The following is a 20,516-nucleotide window of genomic DNA, read 5'->3' as shown; positions in this document are numbered from 1 at the left end:
AGATAACTGCCAGTGGAAGTAGGGAGGCTCTCTCTACACCAGGAGCCTTACGGTATACCAGGCTGGTGTGCGAGGCTGAGCGAAAGGAGAAGACAACCTGGATGTGAATGGGACTCTGGGGCGGTGTGTGTAGCCCTAAAGATGGTTTCAGATTTTGGACGGTCACCAGGGGTAACGCATGTGCGTGTGTACACACATACACAGGGAGGAGAGTGCAGAGCAGACCTGAGTAATTAGTAACAGATTGTTCCTTTCAGTTTGGTCAGTCCAAAACAAAATGACTAGAAAACGGAATTAAGACATACAAAATGATCAAAGGCACACCAAAGGCCACTTTAATTTTGCACAATAATAGGTTCAGATGACTTTTTGTTTCTTTGGGGTAGAGAGTTCAACTGACACTGAAATTTCCAGCCTCCAGGTCACTATGATTTTTTCTGTAGAAGTTCTCTTGATAGGAATTCTGTTCTACCACGAGTGTTAAAAAAATCAGTATGTGACCACATTTCTTTCTGACTTAGTTATGCACAAACTATAGGTTTCACAGGAATAATTGAATTAAGAGCTTGAGTTTTGAGGTCAATGACTTTTTATAGTTACATCTGTCTAAAATATTTTAGTAAAAGATAAGGGTGAAACAGATGTTCAATAACTTCAAGGTCACTGAGACAGAAGGAATGTGAAGTAAGGACTCCATTAAAGTGTTTTGTTAAGTGCATGTGATTCAAACACAATACGTGAATGATTTAAAATAGGTTTTTATTAATTTTAATTTAATTGAAAATCTGTGGGCTAAGCCAGGATTTCACAAAGTAATTAAACAAAGAAGTAGCGTTGCAGGGGGGTGGAGTTATGCTGAAATAATTACGCCCTAAAGGGAGGTAGAAGTTCACAGCAGACTGTTCCTATGGTGACCACGGGTTTGCGCAGAGCAGGTAGGATGAGCTTGTTTCACAGAAACTAGAGATTCTCCTAGAAAGTTTGCAATCATGAATGGGACAGTGCTGAGAAAAACAGCGATATGTGAGATGAGGGTTTACTTTCATTCTTTGCAGTGTGCTTTACAGTGGAGTTTAATTTGTAGTGGTTTTTGATCGTATACTGCACTTGGGTTCAGGGATCTCAGAGCATATGACTGTTATTCTTGTATTGTCAGAATTAGTTATTGTGGTAGCAATTATGATGAATTTTTTGCACTGTGAATATAAGCAGAGTGATAGGCAAGATTAAGATGTTGTTGGGCTGAACAGACATATTGGAACCCTAAAGATCTTATAATCCAATTTAATGGTGCCACAGGCAGTGTTTGCTTTTATTGAAAATTTTGTTAAGTTAATCAGAAAATCAGCTGACATGCCTTTTGTCGTCTTATCCATTTCTCATCCCTTCTCCTATTGCCTGTGTCTGATGACGGAGTGCTTGCTGCATATCTCTTATCTTTATTGCATGGGGAGAAAGGTGGTAAGAAGCACCATTAAACGCTGTCCTTGAATGAGACTTTGTTCTGTAGTTTTACCTTGTCATTTCTGATCACACAAGAAAGGGCTGGAATAGATTTTGAAAAGTCTCCAGGCTATCCCCTGCCCCCAAACACAATCAGCTTATCTAAACAATTTCTGACAGAGGTTTGTCTAAACTGGTCGTAAAACCTCCAGTGAGGGAGTTTCTACAGTCTCTGAGTATTGTATCCCATTTTTTTCCTATCCTTGTTTCAAGAAAGCTTTTCTCTTTTTTTTTTTTCTCCTAAACCTCCTTTTCTGCAATTTAAGCCTATTACTCCATGTCTTATCCACAATGATACAGAGAACAGTTCTTTCTTTCCCCTTTACGGTCACCTCAGCAAACCAGATTTACAAAGGGCAGTAAGGCAGGGCCAGGTGGAATAGTGCATAACAACTCTGTGCACAGGCAAGAATGGTATGAATGATTCTGCGAGGAATGCCATGCCTTTTCAAGAGTTGCAAAAAAGTTGCCCAAGATGGATGCGACCAGGATTTTGACGGGGAGTGGCAGATACTGATGCTCCTCTACTAGCTGCAGCCCATACTGCCCCCACTATTGCACCTCCGTGCCTCTGCGGTATAGTGGGAGCTGCAGTGCTGCTAAGGTGATGTAGATCAGAGAAGAGATAAAAGGGGGAACTGCTGGAGAAGGGGACCCTTAAGGAAGCCTCATTTTTGGTTTATTGCTGTATAGGAGCAAAGCCTGTGCTGGGGACAAAATTCCCCTTGAAATCACACCTGCCCTGAGCAATTTTGAACAAGCAAATTTTCTGTCCCGGGGTACTGTGATTCCCTCCACTGGGCCACACAGATGATTAGCTATTTTTTGGAAACAAAAAGTCCAAACATGTCAATGGCCCCAGGGGTCATGGAGGAAAGGGCGCTTGTAGGCTTGTCTCTTCAGGTACCCCTGCCTTCTGAGTCTCCTGTGCTGCCGTGGGATTTTGCTGCCTGTTTTTTTCAAACTTAGAAATCACTTTAATTTACTCTGTATTTTTCAGGTCATCTCTGCAAGGGGAAAAAACTAGGCAAATGGTGCATATACATATCTCAGTCTATTTGTCCGTCTGCCATAAACTTTTTCTAAACTCAGTCAATTTAACCAAACCTGAGAGAAGAGTAGATAAAGTAGATGTCTCAAAGATATTCAGTTACTATAATTTCTGTGAAAGTAAGTGGCCAGGTAGAGGAGAGGAACCTGTGCCCCAGCATAGGGAAGAACTCCAAAAGAAAATGCATAAAGAGAAGAGACCTTCTAACTATCCAACTGTGGGAATTGCTTCAGCTGGAGGTTTGTCTCCTTGGACACAACAGCCCTACGGCGCAAAGCAGTAAGCATGTGGGCTTTCACTGTTCTGATGCTGAAGACACTATCTTTTAGGAGAAACATTTAGAAATTCATTTCTGTTTTTAAATAAAAGCTGATAGACTCCTCCATATTTATAATTTCTTCAAATAAAGAAGGGCTTTGCAAAGCATGGTGATAGGCTATGCAAAAAAAAAATCGATATTCATTTATTGCTTTATTTCTATCCTCTAACTCTACTCCTAATGGTAAGCTTAAATAAATTAATAACAGTGAGGGATAAATTATACTGTGTAAAGATATTGAACTGTATTATTGATGTATAACCTGAATAGATATGCAATCTTAACTGAGCCAGTTCTAATCTTTTTACTTGGTCTCCATATCAGGAGAAGGCAGATAAACAGGTTTCAGCTATTAAAAATGGAGAGGCTTGGAGCAGGTTACCAGTTCACACGTGTTTTTAAAGTTTTAAACTCATTCATGCATATCTGGGGCATTTGACACCAGAATAATGTAAAATTTCCATTGTTTTGGAGGTTTGCCACAAAAACAAATACCCCAAACTATGACAGTTAGACAGAGACAATAGTATGCTTGAAAAGTGAGGTCAGCTGTACAGATCTATCAATATTTGCTGGCAAATATTCTGGAAAGTTTTGCTGGCATTAATTGGGTATGTATGTGAGTCTATACTTAGTTCCCTTTTTTTTCCAGCACAGCAGATGCTGTGGACGTTGAACTCTCCTGCTGACAGATTTCAGACAAGCAGTTAAATTAAGACATCTCTTGGCTGTTGGAATAGCAAAAGCTGCTCTGATGGGTGCTTTTGTGCCTCCTGCAACTTCATTTTAATTGATGCATTAAAATCCACAAGTTGAGATATTTTTGCTTAGTGTGGGCTCTTTCTGCTTATGAGTGCCATGGCCATAAAAGTCTGACAAGTTAGTGGAGGGTAGCTCCCTTTGTAGCTTCCCGCTGCAGCAATGGTACGTATGCCTGAAAGAAGGCCAGGATGTAATGCTACTGCTGCTTCTCCCATTAGATTTTGTTATCCTTTTACGGCTGTGGCTATGTGAAGAAAAAAGATCGTGAAAAGCAACATGCTCAGTGTTACCGTTGTGTTTGATGGTTCATGAACGCCATTTTGTTCTCCCTCCATACTTTCCTGGATTAGTGTTTGTCTCACTTTTAGGTGGGTATTTAGTTTGAGCTAATTGTCTATGCTACCTATAAAGTCAGTGGAGAAAGAGTGAAAAGAGAGAGAGTTCCTCAAGGCAACTCATCTCATCTTAGATAGGCTTCTGAAAGAGGTGCTATTAATCACCCTCTGGAGGTATATATCTCTTCACTGAGCATGGAAGGAGACTAGATGCCTAACTTTTGGTTGGCAAATTTAGAAAAGATGAATCCCACATTTCTGTCCTTTTGTCAGGGGAGTTGCTGCTTCCTTCTGATCCTCACTGTGATCCTGTATCAAAGTCTCTGCAATGAGTTTCTTGAAGTATCTCTGTAAGAAACTATTCATAGAAGAGCAGTTGAATAATGACCCTCGATCCAAGATACAATTTCCATCTTGAATGCTGGCACAATTGCTTTATTATTTTCCCTCTCTTTCTCAACTTTCTTCATGACTTTTTCTCCATTGCCTTTCACTATCCAGTTACTAACATAACCAGTATGCCGCTGATACGTGATGTAATTATAAACCCCACTTATGTCCGTTGTGCACATGCAACTGCAAAGACTAAATATTATAAAACTGTAAATACTTATAGTCCATTAAGCTCAGTCCAATAAAATGAAATTCTGAAAAAACAAAATCAGACTCAAAATCTCAAATCTTCTGAGAACTTCTCAGCTCTGCAACCTGAGCTAGCTAGAGCACGTAGCTCTGCAAGAGCTCTTGTAGAGCACCATTGAACCTAATGGGACTGTGCACTGGGCTGACTGCAGGTACGGAGTTCCTCCGTCTTCCTGATTAAATTAGGATCCTTGCAGTGCCCATTTCGTGCACTCTGTTCAATCAGAAAGCCTCCGCTGAACCGTTTTGCTGACTTAACTCACAGTCGGGGATGGAGAATGGTTAACGCAACCTGCTCACAAGCAGCTTGCCTTCATGCACCCTGAATTTCTTTCTTTCAAACAAATGTGGCTCATATACAGATTTGTGGCTTGAGATTTGTGTGTGGCTGGCCAGCAAGGAAGGCCATGAGTTTCTACGTGAATTGAAATTAGTGCTCATACTAGTGTGCCCTCCACTGACACTCTCAAAGCTATATCAGGCAGATAACTGATGCATTAAAAAAACTGGAGGAAGGCTCCCTTTGAGGTGAGGCTGCTCATGTTACCTGTTCTGACCTGACTAAGGTAACAGAACGATTGCTGCAGTGAACTTGACCTCTGAAGGAGCTGGATGTCAAATTGCAGATATTTTCCTATACATAAAACTCTTCTTTGACATTTTCATGTGGCCTAGTCTCCACCTGGGCTTTGTCTTGTGGAAAAGGAAAATTGCTATATACTGAACTTTCCAGAAAATTTGAAATAAGCCAGTGCTTGTTTATGGCACTGAATTTTCTTCATAACTGAAGCAGTGCTGGTGAAATAGCTATTTTAAATATATTTTGCTTACGCAGCTGTAAAATATATGAACACCTTTCCTACCTTTTTGCCCTGTAATCAAGCCCTAGTAAAGAGGGAAGCCTCAGCACTAATATTCAGCAGCAACCTGGAGGAAGCTTTCAACACTTAAATAAATGAAGTTATGTCAGGGTAACGTTGGGACAATAGAGTAGTGAATCAGGCGCCTGGGATTTTCTGTTCCTTGCTAAGTATATATATACAAGGAAGTAATGAAGCAAAAAATAAGTATTTGGATCTTGAGTGATACTTCGCAGAAGCCTGGCTGATTTTTTTGTGACTCAGAAAAGACCTCTGAGTTCCGAAGTATGGTAAAATACAGAAATGGGAAAGCATTTTGACCTTTAAAATCTTTTTTGGTGAAAAATTCAAATTCGGTGATGTTGCATGTTTGTGTTGATTTTTGTTTTTTTAAGTGTGGGAACCCTGCTTTCCCAAATAAAAATTCCATGAAATACTCGCTGTATACATTTTTTTCTGGGATTTTAATTTTAATTAAAATGTCTAAAAATACACTGGAATGGAGATCACTTGCAATTTTTCTCACTTTTCTATTAAACCAAAGCTAATTTGGTTGCAGTGCTTGCAATGCTAGCTAACACAAACTAGCTTCCAGGCTCTGGTGGGACACACTGACTTGTGATTTTATGCGTCCCATGATGTGTGAGATGGCTGATTATACAGATAAACAAATGCTCTTGAGAGACTTTTGAAGTGAGGAAGGATTCTGATGAAAAGCTAATTCATTAGTTCCGTGCTATGGAAGGAAATAAAAGATCAATGAACAGGCTTGTGTTACCACATCCACCTTTCTCTGTAGCAAAGGGGAAAATGACTTTTTTATCTAATGAAACGGCTCACATTTTCCATTCATTTGGTAAATATCCATTTATCCAAACTGTTTTATTTATTCCATTTTGCCAGCATAATCATTTAAATAAGCTAGAATAAGTGACACTAAAATTATAAGACCTATTGTTTTTCTGTCAGTCAACGCTCTAGTAAAGGCCAGAAAATGCCCTCACTGCCCCAGAAGGACATGTGAGTTGAGGCAGCAGGATGTAAAAGCACTTCTCACTTATGTCTTTTCATGTTGCTGAGGCACAGACCTGGCCCTTGTTTTCAAGCAGTAAAAAGTCTCTGCTCCTTTGCCAATTCCCAGCGCAGATGGGAACGTTACTGGGACTGGGGCCCTCCTGTGTCTCCTGTGGTGTGGCTTTAATGGAGGAGGAATAGCAAAGAGAGGAGCAGGTGTAAATGAGGTAGTGAGTGACAAATTTATGCGGGACCTAAATGGGGGTGAGAAAGTTTAATGGGATTATTAATTGTTATTGTTTCTGAAAATGCAAATCTCTAATCAAACCAGCACCAATACAGAAATCCGGTGTGACAGGGGTTGTGCAATTAATTTTTTTCATCCAAGGCAGGGTTCTGTCAACCCATCATCGACCAACAGTTAGCAATGCCAAGTAAATGAAGCTTTAATTTGGTGCAGAAGGAGCCAGGCAGAGAATGAAGAGATGGATGGGCAGAGCAGTGGGTCAGAAAGGGGCTCAGCTCATGCGTTTCACAGGGAGTCTGGAATGGAAACGTGAGAAGTAGGAGAAGGGCAGATGGAGGAGGTTATTAGGGTATTTCCTTTAATGCATCAGAACCCACTGTTTGTGCAGCCTCTCTGTTGGCAAATAGTTTTGCGGTGATTTCAGTGGCATGAGTATTTTTCTCTGACTTTTGTTTTTTCCCTTGCAGCAGTGGTGATGGTCCTGAATAGCACAAGTGTCAGCTGGAGCGCCCGCATTCAGATTTTCCTTACCTTTTGCAAGCTTGTAGCAATTCTGATAATTATAGTCCCTGGAGTTATCCAGCTAATTAAAGGTATGAAATGAGAAGTAAATGCTTTTAAAGTGCTTTCATCTTTACCCTCCCCAGTCTTTCCCCACCTGCCTCTGCCCAATAATGCTTATAGCAGCAAAATCTCTTAATTAGTCTCTGCTTGTTTAACTGAAGCTCTGTGCTGTCATGTAACTGATTAGCAGTGGAACTACACTGGGATGATCTGGTATTTCCTTCGAGCATGCCAATGAGACTACTCAGATCAGACTCCATTTTCAAATGAGCGACGGGACTGCTCTTCTGCGGGTAGATGGCATTTGGCGTGAACTTTGTGAAAGGGGCAGACTCGGCTGTAGTGACCGAGGGGCATGCCCCTCTTCAAAGCACGGTCCAGCCCGAAAGGGTTGTCCAGCCAGAATGCGTCTCCTTTAGCCACACCACCACGGAGTCCTAGTCTGCATCTGTGCTGTCGGGGGATCAAAATCAGGGAATGTATGAAATGGTCTGAACAGTGGAGGCTGTTTTGCCACTTCGGCGATGTAAGTTGTGAAAGCTAATCTCTGATCAGTCACTGGGGACAGTTGCAGTTATTCGTTGTCAGAGTTAAATGTATGAGTTAAAGGTGGTGTCTTGGGGAGAGACACCGTAGTTAGCTTGGTATTGTTTTTACAGACTTCCTCGCTGCAATTCCATGGGACGCTCATGGCGCATGTGTGCTTTACTTCTTCCAAGTGAAAGACTAAAACATACAGCTAAAAACAGAGGTTTGGGGCTCACCAAGCCTAGGAAAGGAAAGCAGAAGAATTCAGAAGGCCAGGGCTACTCTACAAACTTTGCTGATGTTGCCACGTGAGCAAGAAGTGTGAGCAGACACCTCTGTCCTCCTGAGCTGCGCTCTGCGCGCACCAGCTGCATGGATAATGCAGCTATGTAGGCCTTTTCTTGGCTTTGTGGAAGTCGTCTGGGTAGAGTAACACTGGCAGAAAAGCTCCTTTTGCTGGCATACACTGAGCTACCTGAAGAAGCTCTTCTGATGCAGCTGTAGCAGCAGAGGTTGTGAGTTGGAGACAAGCCCCAGCTCATTCACATTATAGTAATGGTAGATAATAACTACACAAAGCCATTCAGTGCAGAGGGTCAGAAAGGGGAACAGCTTTTAATGAATTGGTGGCAGATTTTATCTAACAAAACTTATCGCAGTTGTTGGTTCAGTCCCCGGGGAGGCGCTTTTATTACGCTTCACAAAGCCTCCAATCTGCGTCAACAGCACGGTGCTTGCGCTCCGCAGTGAGCTCAGAGCTTCTCGGGGACACAGGCAGCCCTCTGTGCTTAGCAATAGCCCATGAAATAAAGGTTTCCCTATGTAGAGCTCTGCTGATTCACTATTTCTGTTTTCACGTTTTTTACTTTCTCTCTGGCAGTTGCAGTGCCTGTTCCCTCACCTCCTTTCGTGTTCAAGGTTTCTCTCCGTTGCCATCTGTCCCTCATCTTTCTGTACCTTTGGGTCAGGCCAGACCTGGGTTTGGCTGGGTTCTGCCGCCCTTTCACGTCTCAGCCAGTATTACCGATCCCCCCTGGGACCTTCCTCTGGCCTCGGTCCTCCCTGACTCCAAAATCCTCCGCTTCAGTGGGAATTTTGACAAGGGGCTGAGAAAAAACTGATTAATGAGTTGAGAATTTGACCCATGGCTAATTTAGGTCTGGATGAATTCTGCTTCTTCCTGCTGCTTTTCTGCAGAGGTTCATAGCTGCTCAGGAAATCTGGGATACTGTAGGGAGCTTTTACAAACTATAGACCACCTGGTAAAAGAATAATGGAATAACACGACTCAAGGGTGGTTGCAAAGACACACAATTAAAATTTGTAACTTGGATTTGTGGTGCCCAGCAAATTCCTCCTCGGTAAAGTCTGTTACAATATTAAGTGAACTATATTCTTAATCAGGCTTTGTGGAAACTCTTTGTTGCATTGTTCAGCTATGAATATTCATATGGTAGGAAGGAGGAAAACTGCATTTTTTAGCCAGAGTGGATATGTACTGATGGGGAAATAACTTATTTTGTCAATATCTTACCCCATCACTAAAAGTACATTCTAAACAATCTTTACTGAATATTAGGACTCAGGGTGAGTGTGATATTTTGGCAAGTGTCTTTGGCAGTCACCTATTCCTGCATCCTCCTGCTATCTTCCACACATTATTTTCAAAACGTTTACTCTCAGCTGATTGCATTTCTAGATACATAGTTTATTCTTAGTATAGTATAAGACACAGTGATGAACATTATGTGGGTGGGAATTACTAAATGCTAAGAACTTCTCTGGTAGAAAGGTTTTAGATACTGGTTTTGCTTACTTTAAAAATGTTGCCTGTAAGTGAAATGCTAGCAATATTCCTTCTGGTTAAAATGTTAACCAACAAGTGAAGTTTTTCATAGCAGAAACTGCAGCCCTCATTCTGCTCTTTCGTGTTGATGTAAGGCACTGCTGGAGACAACGGTGCAGTAACAGTGTCGTCAAGCCCAGAATGCTTTGGAAAAACCTAATCGGTCAAATTCTGCTTTTGCGTGACTAGGAACACCACAAACAGAAGCCTTTTATGATTGCTGGCAGGATCTGGCTGCAAGGGTTGGGTTGGAAATTAAGGTCAAGGGTAGAACATGAAGTCAGCGACCTGTCTGGGTGATTAAATGTTCCATGGTGTGATATGTTTATTTGTTTTAAAGTAGTAGGTGACCAAAGAGCTTATTTTTTGATATTTTCTGTTGATGTTGCAGGAGAAACACAGCACTTTAAAAATGCCTTTGCGGGGAATGATGCTAGTGTTATGGGGTTACCACTTGCTTTCTATTCAGGAATGTACGCTTACTCGGGCTGGTAAGTTGTTCAAACGTATAAGTACTTGTTCTGAAACAAACGCTAATATGCTCTAACAGAGACATTTATTTTTATAAAAAATTGAGTAGCACATTCTACATCTTATGCCAAACTGTGTCATGTAGTGAGAGGAGATCTTGCCACTTTTCCATATGCTGGGTAGTTATTCTGCAAGCAGCTCTGCTAGGGAAAGAGAAATCTTTTACAATAAACAATATGTGAACACTGACTGTCCTGTAAAAAAATCACAGACATATTTCTGTTCTTAAGATTAGAAATAAAGGCAACAAGAAAGGAATGTTCTTGAATTCTCATTAGCTATTTTAATAAAAAGCTAAAAGTGCTAATAAAGCTTTGATTTTGTTGAACAAGTCAGCAATTACACGGAAAGCAAACCTATGAGCTGTGAAAAAGTTATGGAGTTCCATTCCACTTGGATGGACTTCAGCCCCTGCTTTGTAAAAGCAGTATTTAAAGAGTAAGAAGGGAACCATGATAACTTCAGTTAGACCACAAAACAAGGATAAAAAATGGATTCTTATGACTTTTGCTCTAACAGACAGGACCTCGCTTAACAAGAAGTGCAAGTAGCTTCAATAGAAGTTACGTACTATTCATTGTGAGCGGAGGCATGAGAAGCTGCCTTCAAGTAACCTGCTCAGAACTTGCTTTTAAGTCCGTTCCCTCTCCTCCACCAAACTACGCGGCAGCTGGTTTGAAAGACGCTGCTCTCCTTCCAATCTCCCTTATGATTTATTCCTGCTTAGTGAGGGCTCCGCATTGCACAGTGCCAATGTGCTTTGCAGCAGAAGTGTGGAGAAAGGCTACAATGCGCAGGCTGCATTTATTTTGAGATAGCTTTGTCTGCAGGTCTCTCCTTTCCTTTACATCGCCTCACAGGCGGTGAAGTCCTTTACCTTGCACAAAAGATGAGGGCTGAGTGATAAGGGCTTTATTTATTTAATTTTGGGGGGACAATGGGCTGAGTATTTGAATTCTCCGCTGGTCTGTAACTCCTCAGTTGCAAGAGCATTATAAACATGCACACTGAAGTACTGAACAGAACTTTTATATTAAATGGTGGGGGGGAAACCCAAGAGAATCTGAAGCCTTTATCTGTGATAGATATATATAGAAAAAAGAGCCTGGCATTTTGAAGCCTCAGAGAAATTGAACTGATTATATGGACAGTTTCTACCTTGCTCCCTTCCTCTCCCTCATACAGCCACCTCTCTCTCTCATATCCATACATGTTAGGATTCTTGCTTTTAAAATATTGCCCTTACTGTACATTTTTGTAAGAGGACAATTTTAAAAGCCCTTTAATATTATTCACTACTGAGGCAGAGTTTGCTTACTGCAAAATGTTGTATCAAAAATATCATTATTTTTCTGTTGTTTCTTTCTCATTTCTTTCCCCTTTCCACCTAACATTCCAAACCCCTAAAATAAAAATCATCTCTGTTTTTCCTTTGCACCTTCTGACTTTTTTCCAAGGTCTTTATTTGCCACTGATAAAAGAAATTAGCAGGAAAAGATCTAATTTGGCTAGTGATTCTTCCCTGCTGCCTATTTGTCTTTGTCACCAGCTCGAATTGATTGCCTCGGAGCACAGAAGAGCAGACCATTAAGTGGAGTGTCAATACCCTTGCACTATCAGTTGCAGGGGGCTAAATCAATCCAATAAGCTGAATGTGAAGGAGCATTGCAAGCATTGGTGTTGTGTCCCAGGATGATGGCAGAATTTTATGCATAGCCTATGGCACTATTAACATTTAATGATACCGCTTTAAAATACAAAACAAAGGTAGTATCACCTATATATGTCAGTTCATCCTGCAAAGAGCAAGTATAGTCTACTGGGTATATAAAATGCTGGGTGAAAAAGGATGAGTAGAGAGAATGCAAGGAAATAGATCTTGCATTAATCAAAGGAGTGATGTAGGACCACCAAATTAAAGAAGGATACAAGTAGCTAAATATCTTATTTGTCACAATCCATCTCGACCCCTTTTTTGTGCTCTAGGCACTGACAAGTAAAGAAACAGGTGGATGTGTAAGATGGCAAATCTAGTGTTACAGATTTTCATGCTGGGTCACAAAACCAAGTAGTTCAAAGCCTTGAACCAGTGTAAACTTATTCTGCTAACCCAGATCTGTCCCAAGAGTTGTGATGGAGAAAAATTCCCGCAGACTTACTACCAGATCAGGTATCATCTGCTTATCCACTGTAACACTAAGTTGGGTCAGATAACATTTATCTTCCTGTATCTGGCCTAAACGGAGAAAGGCTGCATAAACGCTATATTGACTGGTCTGTTCAATTAGCTCAAACGTGACTTCGTGCCCCAGCCTGATGCAGGCACATCTGCCTGATCCAGCAGTGTGCAGCCCTAATGTTAACTCGTGCAGAACAGTGGGTTCGGTGACCTTGAGGCTTACGGTTGCTTTGTGTGCAGGGCTGAGCCCCGTGAAGAGTTATTGCAAATTCATACATGTATCTGTGTCTTGCATGCTGCTGGAACACAACCACAGTGCAACCTGCTCTGGAGGTTGTGCAAGGGTGTGCAGGATTAGTATCCTGCATTTGCGACTATAAATGCATCACACTAGTGTTAAAATCCTGGTTTTAGGCGATTTTTTTGAGGCTTCGTTTGTTCTTGTTGCTGAAAAGACCTTGCCGAGTACCCTGATAAGACTTTTGCTGGTATAACCTGAAATGTAAAAGGCTACAGCCTTTACACGTGTTTGTGTGTGTCTGTGTGCAGGATTAGGGTTAGCCATAATTTGCGCAATACATCGGGGAAAAAGCGTAATGCCATTCCACACAGATGTTACATAGCTTTTGTCTTTTGTTTGCCTTGCTGTCCTTTCCAAGAATTAAAAAGCCAGCTTCCTTTCCCGAGTGTGAGGATGAGGGAACGTTAAATCTCACTCTCTCCTTAATCCAAAACTGGGGCTGCAAAGAGTCTGCCTTAACTAACAGCGCTGCTTAACTAAAAGCACCTTGTCAATTCTTTGGGAAATTAATTCAGAATCAACATTTACCAACCCCTTACCATACATTTTGTAACTCTTTTTTCTAGGTTTTACCTCAATTTTGTTACTGAAGAAGTGGAAAACCCTGAAAAGTATGTACCTAATGTTTTTCTTGACTTCTGAAAAATGGTTATAAAAGTTAAAATGCTATAACAGAAGTAGTGATCTTCAGAAATTCTGCATGCTGGTCAGGTTGCTTGCTTTCCAGCAGATCTGATATCTATTTGAATTGCAACTGCTTGAAGATTTGCTATTTTTCGCCTGTCATGACCTTGTTATGTATTCTGCTTTTATGTGCACAGAAAGCAGAAAACGAAGTAGATCTCCAGGGCTCTGATTCTCCCCTTCAGGATACAAGTAACCATCAGTGGCTTCTTTCAGTGGAAGTTACTGGTATCCTGTCAGGGAAATCTTGCCCAAGAAACTTATCTGGTGCAATATTTGACAGTTTTGCTAAGTTTAAATATTAATCAAATACTTAGTTCTACCTGTTTTAGATGTCTCAGAGTTGCAGGATCTTGAATACACAGAGCACAGCATCCGATCTAATTAAGCCTAACTGGGAATATTGGTGGGAGCCTGTTTCAAACCAGAGTTGAGCACTCTCAGATCACCTGTCTGTAAAATATGGAAAGAAAAGCTGTGCTGTTATGGAGAGTTCGATCTGGCAATCGGTAGATACATTTTGGAATATGCAATCAGCAGTAAGACAATATTAGTCCTTTCTAAAAATTATAGGAAATATGTCTTTTTGAACCACATTTTTTTCTTTGAGGAAATCATTTACATGATAAAAATTATTGGACTGATATCAATTACTTAGGGTTTTTTAGTAAGATACCTGGCTCGATACCAAGTAAATTACTGTTTAAAAAGGCCCCCAGCACTGTGCACTCAATGAATTAAAAGCTGCATAATTGAGACATATTAAAAAAATCATCATAAGTGGGGAGCCGGTTGAAAGTTTTTAGGTGGTTTCTTCAGTCTGAACAGACAGGAGACTGGCAAATCCCATTGTTTCAGTGTCTCTGCAGGGTCCTAGGTGTTAACGGGCTCTTTGATGTGATGTAAAACACAGAATTTACGTCTGGAGGCTGAAACCAGACAAATGCAGGTAGAAGATAAAGCGTTAATATTTAACAAGGAGGTTGACTAACCACTGGGATAAAATACAAGTGTCACTGTTGTATTCTTCATTCTTAGTTTTCAATTTGAGATAGAATACCTTTATGGAAGCTGCGCGTTAGTAAAGCACAAATCATTTGGCTCAGTGTACGAGTAGCCGGCTAACACTTAGCAGTCCTGTGACACGCATAAAATCAGGCTAGATGATCTAGTAATAAACCTTGGTTTAACCAATAAGGATCTGTGTGTTTTATAAAGTCAGGGAAAGAGATATTTTTAAAAAGCACCTGTTTTAGTGTTGAAAAATCATTTCATGGCAGACTGGCTTAAAAAGAAATATGAAACTAAATAAATGAGTTAAGTGATTCTGGTCCAAGACGTAGAATGCTTCAGTAAAGCCTGAGGAGATGGATTAGTAGTCAGAGCCTTGGTGATGTGATCAAAAGCGTTTGCTGGAAACAATTAATATAATTTGTAAATTATCAAGCGGTTACCGTCAGTGCTGTATGATGTTTTGAAATACACATATGCCTACCACCCTACGGGACTTTTCCTACGGTTATGTCTCTCTGCAGTCCTCCTGACTATATGATGGGTAACTGAAACTCTTGGTAATTTCTGTTTTTGCTGTTTTGGTTTATGTTCACTTTTGTGTGCGCGTGTGTTGTTCGTGTTAGATGAGCACATATTTTTGAACACGTTGCCCTCTGCTGCTTAGGACAGAAAGACGTTGTTCTTTTCTCTAACCAAGCACCCACTGGACCGCGTTGCATTGCAGCTAAGGAGAGCGCAGGTTAGATTCTCGGTCTTTACCGTTTCCTGGCGGCCGGGGTGTGAGGGAGGGAGATGCTCTCCTGTCTGCCCCCGCTTGGCAGAGCTGCTCTTCACTCTGGCTGCCCCTGGGGAGCTGCTGAAGGTGCAAGTCGCAGGGCCGGGCTAGCCCAGCTGATCTGTTAGATTCCATGAAAGGATAGCTCTGGAAAAAAACAGCTCAGTTTTTACAAGTGCAATGTTGTTTCCTCCTGCCACAGAGCTGTTCAGGCTTCACTTCATCACTCTTCTTGTTGGGTCGTGGTTTGAGAGGGCGATAAAGGAAGATGCACGGTGTTTACAGCAGCGTGTCTCAGATCTCAATCTCCACATGAGGGTATGAATATACAGTAGAAGAGATGGGGTTTTTAAACATTACCTAACAACTGGCAGATGATAACCGGACTAGCTGGCTTGCTACCTGCTGGGCTGAAGGAGACCTTGGCGCCACCTGTAAATGGGGGTTTTAGACCCCATGAACCTGAAACAAACAATTAAACGAAATGGCAGCAATATTTTTCATGCGGTTGCCACCTGTGAATTGCTCTGGTGGGAAGACGTCCCGCCAAAAGGGATCCTGCCCCACCGCCCTTTCCGACAGGGCAGGGTGGCACAGAAGTGTCCACCTCGTGCAACGAAAAGGCGCTTGGGAGCAGGGTGGGCTAATGCCAGCGGTGGCTGTCTCTGCTGCTGCCCAGCTCAGCACAAGTTAGGTGAGCCACCAAAGATGCCACTGAGCAACACATAGAGTCCTAGGCCTTTATCACCATTTTTTATAAATTCTTTGAGCTAAAATGCTGTTCTTTCCATTCATTCTTGTCATATACCTTATGTTAAAGAACACATATAGCTCTGCAGAGTAGGTTTTTTTTTTAAACAGGAGGCAGGGGGATTGCTTTGAACCACTTAGAGTTTGTAACAGCTCCAGGTGTGCAATTTGTAGTATTTGTCAGTGGTTAGGGATACAAATTACCTGTAGGAACAAAGGTGAGCCCAACTCCTTCTGCAGGAAGGTAAAACATTACCAGGGTAAATGTTTGCTTGAGAATCAGTCAGAGTTGCTTATTTCCAGGTGTGCTGCAGCTTTTGAAATAACTGACAGCTGGTGCTTAGCTGAATGATCAGCAACATCTCAGTATTAACCAGCCTTCTGCAAACCTGCTCTGAGATGTACCTGGAGAGCTAGGGGTAGCGCAGAGCAATTAGATCACTGGGAATACAGAAATACTCTAAAAGAGAGAGAAGTTGCAATGGAGCTGCCAAGCGCCCACGTTTGCACAGACCTGGCTTAGGCCCCTTTTTGCCTGGGAAGTCCCAGAGCCCCTCTCCACTGCAAGGGTATTGCAGAGGGGGGGGAGACAGAAAGACAGGCCAGAACCCTAGAGAGATCCAAAAAAAGCACAGGGAAATGGAAACATCTGCAAGGTTGTCTTTTGGACCATAAAATTTTCAGGACAGGGATTGCTTGGTTTGCTGGCATGTGCAGTGCTGGGAAAGCTGACGGGAGCGTAGCAGATGCCACTGTGAAGCACCAGGGAAAAGGCTGGGAAAGGGGGTCTGGACCTGCCTGGGCGAGAGCTGCTGCCACGCTGCTGCGAAGGGGCTGCTGTGCCTGTGGAAAGTGATCCTGAGCTCAGCAGTCTGCCTAGACACAAGAAATTGCAGAATTAGGTCTATAAATACTAGGGGCCTGAGGCGCTGAGACGCCTCAGTGATATGAAATCCTAGATGCAGAGAGCTGACACACAGGCAGTGGAAATGAGCCGCGTGGAGAGAAAGGACCCTTTGGATTATAGAAGAGAAAATGGAAAAGGGAAGAAAGAAAATTAAAACTTAGTACCATTACTTTTTGAACAGATTTTGTGGAAGTAGCACTGATTCTCCCTTTGGAGATGGTGCAGTCCCTCTTTTGCACACTACGGAGGACATTAATATAACCCCAGTGATCATGAGATGTAAAAGTAGCTGTTTCTGTCTCCTGCTAAAACCCCTTTTGTTGCCTCATTTCTAAGCCTGGACTCATTTCTTCATTCCTTGTTGCTGATCAGCTGCCCTGTACAGTATTAGCAGGGCCTGAGGCAATGTGAAGTTGGTGTTAGTTTCACATGGAGTTGTGGTTGCAGTGTTCAACTTCTTTAATGCGTAATATTTTTTAAAGTAGCCTGAAATAATTACATTTTCAAGAGTATTTGGAACAACATTGAAATATAATAACAAATCTCTTTTTATTTTCTCTTTTTTGAGATTATGTTCTACATGCAATAATGATTGCTATTTGAGATGAAATATCTGAATAATCCTCAAAGCAGAGCTGCACTAAAATAACCTCACGCAGCCATGTCACGTGCAGCTTTGATCTTTTTGGATTTCTTACATTCTAACGATCAGCCCTACCCAAACTGAGGCTGTATTGTATTGTCTAAATAATAAGCGATTGAAGGAACAGCCAGGTCTCTGAAAGAGAATGTCACCTGAAAATTGACAGGAACCGTGTTGCCTGGAGCAGTAAATTCAGAGGACTGGAAATCAAGCATGTTGAACTTTCAGACTCATTTCTTATACATAGTCTTTGAGCTCATCTGTATTCTTGAGCATCTGTTCTGTACTTTCAAGAATCCGACGGAGCTTTTTCAATCAAGACCCTAGAAGTGGCTCCGGCCCGCGTGGCCCTTCCCTCCTCCCCTCCCCAGTGGAGCAGAGTGCAGGATCAGCACTCTCCTTTGGAAGGTGTTTTTAGGAACCCCAGACGAGAAAATGATTGTAGGGGAGATTCTACGTTACAGCAGTAACATCTAGAGAGCCTAATCAAAGTCAAGGCCAGATTGTGTTAGATACCGGCCAAAGAGAATCCTGTTTTAAGAATTTTATGATCTAAATCCTCAGTATGAGCAGATGATTAGCCTGAAGGCTTCATGTTATAAAGATTAGGCTCTTGGTGGAAGAGAAAGAAAATATTATTTCAGTTTTAGAGAAGGGAAGTGAAGACTGTGATCAAGTGGGCAACTAAAACTGTTGATTCACAGTCCTCCTTTGACTCAAATCATATTTTTCTTTGGGAATATAAGTTTTTGTTAGTGCTGTTGTTGCACATGAGAAATATTTTTGTTTTAATGGTCTTCAATATTAGTAGTGTAAAATGATGAAGTGGAGATTTTTAAAGGATCCTGAGTCTGAAATACTTTATATAAAAAGTTTGGATTCCTTAGCAGTTGCAATTAAGTGTAGCTGCTATCTAGCATTTTTTTTTCCCTAATGGGGCATTTCATTTGCAAATATTCTGTTTCTGTTTGTAAAATAACTTTGGTTCAGCCCAGGCAATCTATCATTGTTTAAAAAGTTACACAGTGCAAAGAACATATTATTGAGATGTATAGTGTTTATAAGCCTGGCCTCAGATTGATAAATCATGTCTTGTGCTGTTGAAAAGCCAAGAAATGAATTGCTTTGCTGTGACCTTGGGGTCTGAGATTAGTCAGTTTGCCTATTAGATTTTTCCAGTGTTCTTCTCACTTCATTTGTTCCTTCTTTTCTAAGGAACTGAGAAGCAGTGGATGTATAGCAAGTCACCAAGGCTTGATGTCATCAGACATTTTGTAAAATCAGGACATCAAAATGTTCAGTATAATCTGTTTTTATATTGGGTTTAAACAATCTGAGTGTCATATCTAATTAATCTCATGCGTGCCACCCATTTGTATTAATTAAAGCTATAAGTCACATTTGTGTCTCTGAGTGAGGGAAACTTGGTACTTGAGGTTTTTTCAGTGCCTGAGCATTGTAGAGCTGCTGATGGATGGGAGAAGAAGGTCATTTAAGATAGCCAAGCTATTCCAACTCCCTACTTATTTGTAGCCATCTGAGTTTTGGCACTTCACATTGGGATGCAACCCCTTCCTAAAATAAATCATAAAATTGAGCTGCACTGGCACTGCCAGTCCAGACACTGACTGCATTTGTGTGGCAAACCCAGTAATCACAACAGAGAAAAGTATTTTTTATGTTAATGAAAAGGATGCAAGTCATTGCTTTCTGCCGCTTTGTTCATTTTTATTATTTTATAATTTAAAGACAAGGTCTACTCTGTAAAGGGATATTTATATTGATATCGATTATCTTAGGCACCAGAAAGTGTCTATCATTTGAAATGCCCTTTATCACTGTGTTTTATTCAGGAAAGAGTAAAGGCAGCGTAGGTAAGGCACTGAGTTGGGAGTCAGGAGATCTGGCTCAGACACAAAAGTGCTGTGAAAATGGGGCGTGGGTTATTTCATCTTTTCTTCTTCTGTTTCCCTCCTTTCTCTCCCCTCCTCCTATTCTATATCCGTTTCGTGGAATAGTATGTTCCACCTCCTGGCTTGATTTTAGGAGTATTTGCGTCATTGCCAGCTTGGGGGTAAGTCAGGGACTACGGGGAACCAATTAAGATTATTTGGATTTAAAAACGTCAGTGCCGACTACCAGAACCGAAGGCTTTAGCAGATTTATTAAACTCTGGGTGTGGTTTCTTTAGTCCTATAAAGGCTCATGTGACATCAGGCACAAGTGTGGGTGCGTGCCGGTCCATACCCAAATCTGAAAGTAATTACCACCTAGGGGTATTTCCCATGTGGATACAATCTTCTTTTGAAATCAGACTTGGACAAGCCTTTCACGTGAAGTAGCTGGGCATAGATACAGTTCCTTCCTTTTAAGCCTGAAGCTGGATTAAGGTGAAGGAATGCTGCCTGCAGGAGCACCAAATGGCTTCCACACCTGGGGATTGAAATCTTTCCTGCATTATTCTGTTCCGCTTGCACATAAAAGATACATTTGACTCAAAGTCATTTTGTTCATGTCAGGCCACAGTGCCAAATACTCGGTGCAGAAATTATAGGATTACATTGTAATATTTTATCTGGAGATAATCAGAGGAGACAAATGCTAATCTTTCAAATATTTTGCAAAGCCCATTTCCTCATGTGAGTTCATCAGATTACCTTAAAGTGAAAGTCAGGTCAGTTAAGTGAGCACTTGCATTTTTTCTTCCATATATTATTTGTGTCTTGGGTTATTTTTCTATTTGAATACTTATTCTCCATTATAGAAGGACGATGTTCTATTTTTATAAAGCACCTATTTATACATGCCATTTTTCTCAAAGTCTTACTCTTTCTAAATTTCACTGTATCTAGAAATGTGACAAGACGCCTAAATTTCATCAGTTATCTGCTCAGCATCGCAGAAGATCAGGCTGTAGGTGTGCAAACACTGATGAATCTATCATCACTTCCCAGAGTTTAGATGTGCCCTGTGTCAGGGATAAAATGGTAGACGCACAATTACGTCTACAGACTTGTGTAATCCTTTAATGACGAAGTGAATCTGCCAAATATGGAAAACA

General features: G+C 41.3%; 1 protein-coding gene across 1 annotated transcript in view; it reads left to right on the top strand.

Annotated features, from left to right (window-relative positions):
• The window catches only part of SLC7A11 (solute carrier family 7 member 11), a 61,872-nt gene that overhangs the window by 8,199 nt on the left and 33,157 nt on the right, over positions 1-20,516 (top strand). Inside the window, exons 4-6 of the mRNA XM_013951575.2 lie at positions 7,201-7,326; positions 10,063-10,162; positions 13,249-13,293. Coding sequence (XP_013807029.2) covers positions 7,201-7,326; positions 10,063-10,162; positions 13,249-13,293 — 271 coding nt within the window. The remainder of the gene's footprint in view (positions 1-7,200; positions 7,327-10,062; positions 10,163-13,248; positions 13,294-20,516) is intronic.

The sequence above is a fragment of the Apteryx mantelli genome, chromosome 5 (assembly GCF_036417845.1).
Source record: "Apteryx mantelli isolate bAptMan1 chromosome 5, bAptMan1.hap1, whole genome shotgun sequence".
Taxonomy (NCBI): domain Eukaryota; kingdom Metazoa; phylum Chordata; class Aves; order Apterygiformes; family Apterygidae; genus Apteryx; species Apteryx mantelli.
Note: the sequence above shows the minus strand (reverse complement) of the source record. Positions and strands in the feature narration are given on the sequence as shown.